General features: G+C 38.2%; 1 protein-coding gene across 1 annotated transcript; it reads right to left on the bottom strand.

The window, feature by feature from the left end:
• Positions 1–644: 644 nt before the first annotated feature.
• Positions 645–5,372, bottom strand: LOC104952100 (aminopeptidase N-like; the record flags this gene model as incomplete). The annotated part of the gene is made up of 5 exons (XM_010778854.1): positions 5,086–5,372; positions 2,707–2,849; positions 1,733–1,884; positions 1,502–1,628; positions 645–799 (listed from the first exon to the last, which is right to left on the bottom strand). Coding segments are annotated over exons 2-5 (558 nt in total), but the record flags the coding sequence as incomplete, so codon positions are not given.
• Positions 5,373–5,391: the final 19 nt, after the last annotated feature.

Genomic DNA, 5,391 nt, shown 5'->3' with positions numbered 1-5,391 from the left:
CCCAACATTAGCCTCCTTTAGCTTAGCGGTGGTGACGTGAAGTCATGTGACCGTGCTGTAGTTCCTTTATAGCCCAACATTAGCCTCCTTTAGCTTAGCGGTGGTGACGTGAAGTCATGTGACCGTGCTGTAGTTCCTTTATAGCCCAACATTAGCCACCTTTAGCTTAGCGGTGGTGACGTGAAGTCATGTGACCGTGCTGTAGTTCCTTTATAGCCCAACATTAGCCACCTTTAGCTTAGCGGTGGTGACGTGAAGTCATGTGACCGTGCTGTAGTTCCTTTAAAGCCCAACATTTTGCTTCTGGTGATTGCATTTACGCTTAAGTATAAGATTAAGTGGTGTTAATATGTGGAGATTATCCTGCTGAATAAAACGAATGAATAAGAAGAAGAAGAAGAAGAAGAAGAAGAAGAATAGGGAGGGATGAAACCCTCTTTAATGGTCACACATGCAGAGCACACAGCACACAGGGAAATGTGTTCTCTGCTTTTAACCCATTCTAGTACCAGGAGTTTAACTTGTGTTAACCACTGAGTAATGTAAAAGTCCCATTTAACTTTTGTCTAGCGAGCCCTTGTGAAGCTTACTTCGTGGTTAGCAAATAAAAAAAAACATCATCCTTGCAATGTATTTTTCCTTACCATGTGAGCGAGTTCATGAGCGATGACGGTTGCCACCCACTCCTTGTCTCCGTTGGACGAGACGTCAGGGTTGAACAGCAGGGCGGTCTCTCTGTAGGTGATCAGACCCCAGTTCTCCATGGCTCCAGCGCCGAAGTCCGGCAGAGCGATCTGGTCTGAAAACAAATGAAGATATTAATACCGTTCATCTTTCACTTCTGCTGGAATTACATTTAATTTGGTTTTCCTTCGTTGTTTTCTTCTGAGGTTGTACTGCCTGTTCTTGTACTTGTTTTGTGTCTCTTAGGTGTTATTTAGTTTTAAGTCTTCTTTGAGTTCATTCATCTTTTTGAAATGGCTTTGTTGTTTTTGTTGTTATGTGGTTCTTTGTAGTCATTAAGTGTCTCATTGTGGGTATTTTGTATTTCTGTAGTTCTGGCTGTATTTGAATATTTAATTTAGAGTTTTTTATTTGTTTGTAGTCATTTAGTGTTTCCTTGTAGTTTTTGGCATTTTTATAGTATTTTTTTGCTGTTTTTGTTCTCTTTCTAGTCATTTCATGGCTTTTTGTGGTGATTCTGAGTCTCTTCCTGGTTTCTCTTTCAGTGACATGTGGCTTGTGTCAGGTAGTAATCCATCCATGCACCTGTGTTACAAACAAACACACTTGCAGGTCTGCTGCCTTTCAGTAAATCAAATCATCTCTTGAGACACTATATTGATATACACGTGAACATGAGCAATATAGGGCCCCTTTAAATATGCTTGATTCATTCCCGAATTAAGGAATTGTTCTGTTACAACAGCATGTTAACAAAGCATTATAAATAAGCTGTCAATGGATACATATCAACAGTAGAAATGTGTTTGGTTCCTACCTGACTTTTCGAGAGGATAAGGAGACTTGTAGTAGTCCTCAAAGAACTGCAGTATGGGTCCAGTCTTCTCCAGGGCGTAGTCTCCCTGTCCGGCCTCGATGGCCTTCCTGCGAGCCCAGATCCTGATCTGCACACAAGCACAGATTTATTATTAAAGAAACTACACAGAGACATGTTAAATCAGTCCAGCAGAGGGCAGCATAAAAACACTGAAACCACCCCAAAAATTACCAAGGTTTCTGGTTTGGGACCGCCGACTGGTTCGTTTGTGATGAAAGTAAATTCACACACGACAAAAGCCAGCAGGTAGGTGGACATGATCTTTGTGGGATGAAAACTAGTCATGGTCCAAATCTCTCCATCCAAAGTGGTGTTAACAGGTTCTGTGTGGAGGAAAAACACAAAGCAGATTAATTACAAATGAAGACATGTACAGCACCTCACTTTTAGATATCAGAGACAACTGTATAGCTACTTTTTTAAAACTAGATTATACTCTGTTTTCCTATGTTAAATGTTTTTGTTTTTTTAAACTGCAACTGCTTTGCACACTAAAATGTATGTCTATAGGATCCCATGTTTTATTTTTGTATTAGGAAGTTTGTCTTTTTCAGTGTATTTAAAAAAATGTGTATATCGTATATTGTGTATTCTATAAATTCATATTAGTATCTCTCTACTGTGATCACTCTTTATTTGTCTCATACTGTCTCTGCTGCAGCGCCTCTTTTCACTTCTGAAACCAGAGCTCAGTCTGCTCTGATTGGTTAGCTGGCCGGCTCTGTTGTGATTGGTCAACCGCTTAGAGATGTCCCGCCCCTTAACGTATCATGTACAATGTGTTGGAGCGCTATCCAATAGGAGCGCAAGTGTGATGATGTCACTGTGTTCAGGAAGTAAACAAAGGAGTCTAATGGAGGCATTTTAGCCTCTGCAGACCATTTACATGCACAAAAACCTTCATAACACACTACAGGGAAGCGAGTACCCCGAAAAGCAGAATAGGGCCCCTTTAAGGTGCAATGCACTTGAAGTTGTGGGTGATATTTCACATCTAAAATGCTGCATTGGATATAGAGATAATCGGAGGGATGAAACCCTCTTTAATGGTCACACATACATGCACACAGCACACACAGTGACATATGACCTCTGCATTTAACTAGTTGTACTATGAGCAGTGATACACTGAGAGTATTCCTCACCGTGGTTGAGGGAGTTGGAGAGAGCGACGGTGCCCGCGGGGTGGAGGAGCGTCAGCTGGAAGACAGCTTTCATCGCGGGCTCGTCGAAACAGGGGAATGCTTTCCTGGCGTCCGTCGGCTGCATCTGAGTCGTGGCAAGAACTCTGAAAACAGCAGGTATATGAAGTCAGGATTAACAGAGGAAGCCATTATCTGTAGATACACTCATACAGTTATATACTCACTTATATACTCACCTCTTCAGAACTGCTTTTAATCTGTAATTAATGTTGGGTTTTATATATTTTAAGTGTGTTGTTTTAGTTGTGTTTTTATGATGAGTTTTGGGAAAAGCGCTCCTTAAATAAAATGCATTATTATTATTATTATTATTATTATTAGAAAAACCCTTATATGGAAGCCCTAAAAAGCCAAGAAAAAAAACAGTGAACTTTCTGGGTCGTTTTGTGTTTGTTGCTGTAATACTAACCTCAGCCACCAGGGGGCACTACTACCCAGTGTTTCTTAATAGGATTTAAAGCAGCCATGAGTTCTTCCAGGTGAGTTTTAAAAAGAAAAACATGCAGGTAATGTTTCATAATGTGTTAACACCATATTTTAACAATGAATAAAGGGGTTTTAACTCACAATATATTATTTTTAATCAACCTGTGGTTGGTACTCGATCTAATTATATGAGTATTGATACCAGTCTCCTTTCGGTCAAAAACACTGGAAGATTGTCGTTTTTACACTTCAGTTTTTGTACAGATGAAACAAACATGAGCTTTAAAGGGGCTGGTAGGCGGATTTGGTTCAACTTTCAACGTTATCATTCATCTCATCCAACTCAATGCAAGGGTACAGGGTACATTCCCTGTAAAGAATAAAACCTAGGGTGAGTCCCATTTAAAGATCCCAGTTCTAAAAAGCACTGCATGTCTCCAGAGGCATTTCCTCATGGAGACAGTGGGTAATTAACATTTAGGGAGAGAAGACCACTAAGAGTTTTTTTTCCTCTCAGCTGCTGCTTTTATAACATATTATATCCACAGTTTACATTGTGGATTATATTAATTTTGGTTTTAATTATATAACCCAATATGGAAACTTCACATAAAGTCCCGAAATGCCAAAAGATATCCGAAATGTCTTGGTTATTTGGTTAGTGTTATATAGGTGTTTCAGCTTGCAGATGATTCTGTGAACTCTCTCCAATTCTAGATTTGTTCGTAAAATATATTTCTAATACTCTCTGTTTACTGTCTATTCAAAAGCTTTAGGTAGATGATCATGTCTGTAAAGTTGTTAAGGTTTTTAAATCTTGCATTACTACAAAGGCTTTCAATATTTACCATTTCAAACCTTTCCATTTCATCATTCTCAAAGGGAAATGCACATATTTAAAAATCCAATAAAGTAAATAAAAGGGTTAATCGAGTATTACCCTAGTCCATCAGCGTCTTGTTTAAATCCAGGTCTGTAAAGTATTAAATCTTGCATTGCTACATTGCTAATAATTACACTTATTTGCACCATTGCAAAAATCACGAAAAGTAAAGAAAGGGTTAAATGAGTATTGATAAAGCTCAGTATAGAAAACGAACTGTGTCTGGGACTAAATATATAATATGAATAAATAAATCTAGTTCAAATGCATGTCTGTAAAAATGCCAATTCATGCAAAGGTTTTCCCTTTTGCAAAATGCTCAAAACTTTAAACAAATCATTTAAAAAGTTGAAGTTAAAGACCATTTTTCCCCAATGTAAAATGTAGGAAACTATTTTGCACAACCGACATATTTAAAAATACAAATAGGTTAATAAAGATTGTTAAATGAGTTAACATTAAACTATGTCTATTTTAAGCACGTCTGTAAAGTCGTCAGGGTTTTTCACTCCTGCATTTCCACACAGGACTATTTATATATTTACACCTTTCTTCACAAGTGCATCATTCTCCAGATGTAACCAACATAAGTGTTTACTCCCCCACACACTTTACACTTGGATCATGATTTTTGTTTTCTTTGTACTGTTTCTGTTCTGATTTTATGTAAAGCTTGTTTGAGCATTAGGAAAAGCGCTATAAAAATCCCATGTTTTATTATTATTATAAATAAAAACGTAAAATAAAGAGGGTTTTTGAAAGTCACATAACTTCAAAGGCCAATTATACACTGAGTTTCCCTTTTGCAAAATTATCTCAAACAAGTACATTTGAATAAAGAAATTAAAGAGAAAATACTTTTCCTCTAGGTTTTTGAATCTTTTGAATCTTTTGAATCTTTTGAATCTTGCCATCTTGAATTTTGCAAAAGGGAAAATTAAGTATTTTCCCTTTTGCAAAATTCTCTCAACAAATACATTTGAATACAAAAATGAAAGAGAACATCCTACTTTTCCTGGTTATCCTCAACGTAAACGCTCCTGTAGAATCCGCCCAGGTCGTCGGCCAGTTCTCCAACGAAATCCGTGAAGAGTTCGTACGAGTCGCCGACCTTCAGAGGACCGCTGAGCTGCAACACCAAATATTGGGTGGGAATTTCCAACCATGTTGTCTTCAGGTTTGGTGCAGTTGCTCCATTTAGGCCCGTCAACTTGGCGAGGAACCCATCGAATTTGGTGAGGTTCAGCTTGTTGGAGTGGATGATGACCAGGTCTGTTTCCTTCACACATTTGAACACCACCGTTGATTCTCCCGTG

This window comes from Notothenia coriiceps, unplaced genomic scaffold (genome assembly GCF_000735185.1).
Source record: "Notothenia coriiceps isolate Sejong01 unplaced genomic scaffold, NC01 NC01_scaffold00019530, whole genome shotgun sequence".
Taxonomy (NCBI): domain Eukaryota; kingdom Metazoa; phylum Chordata; class Actinopteri; order Perciformes; family Nototheniidae; genus Notothenia; species Notothenia coriiceps.
Note: the sequence above shows the minus strand (reverse complement) of the source record. Positions and strands in the feature narration are given on the sequence as shown.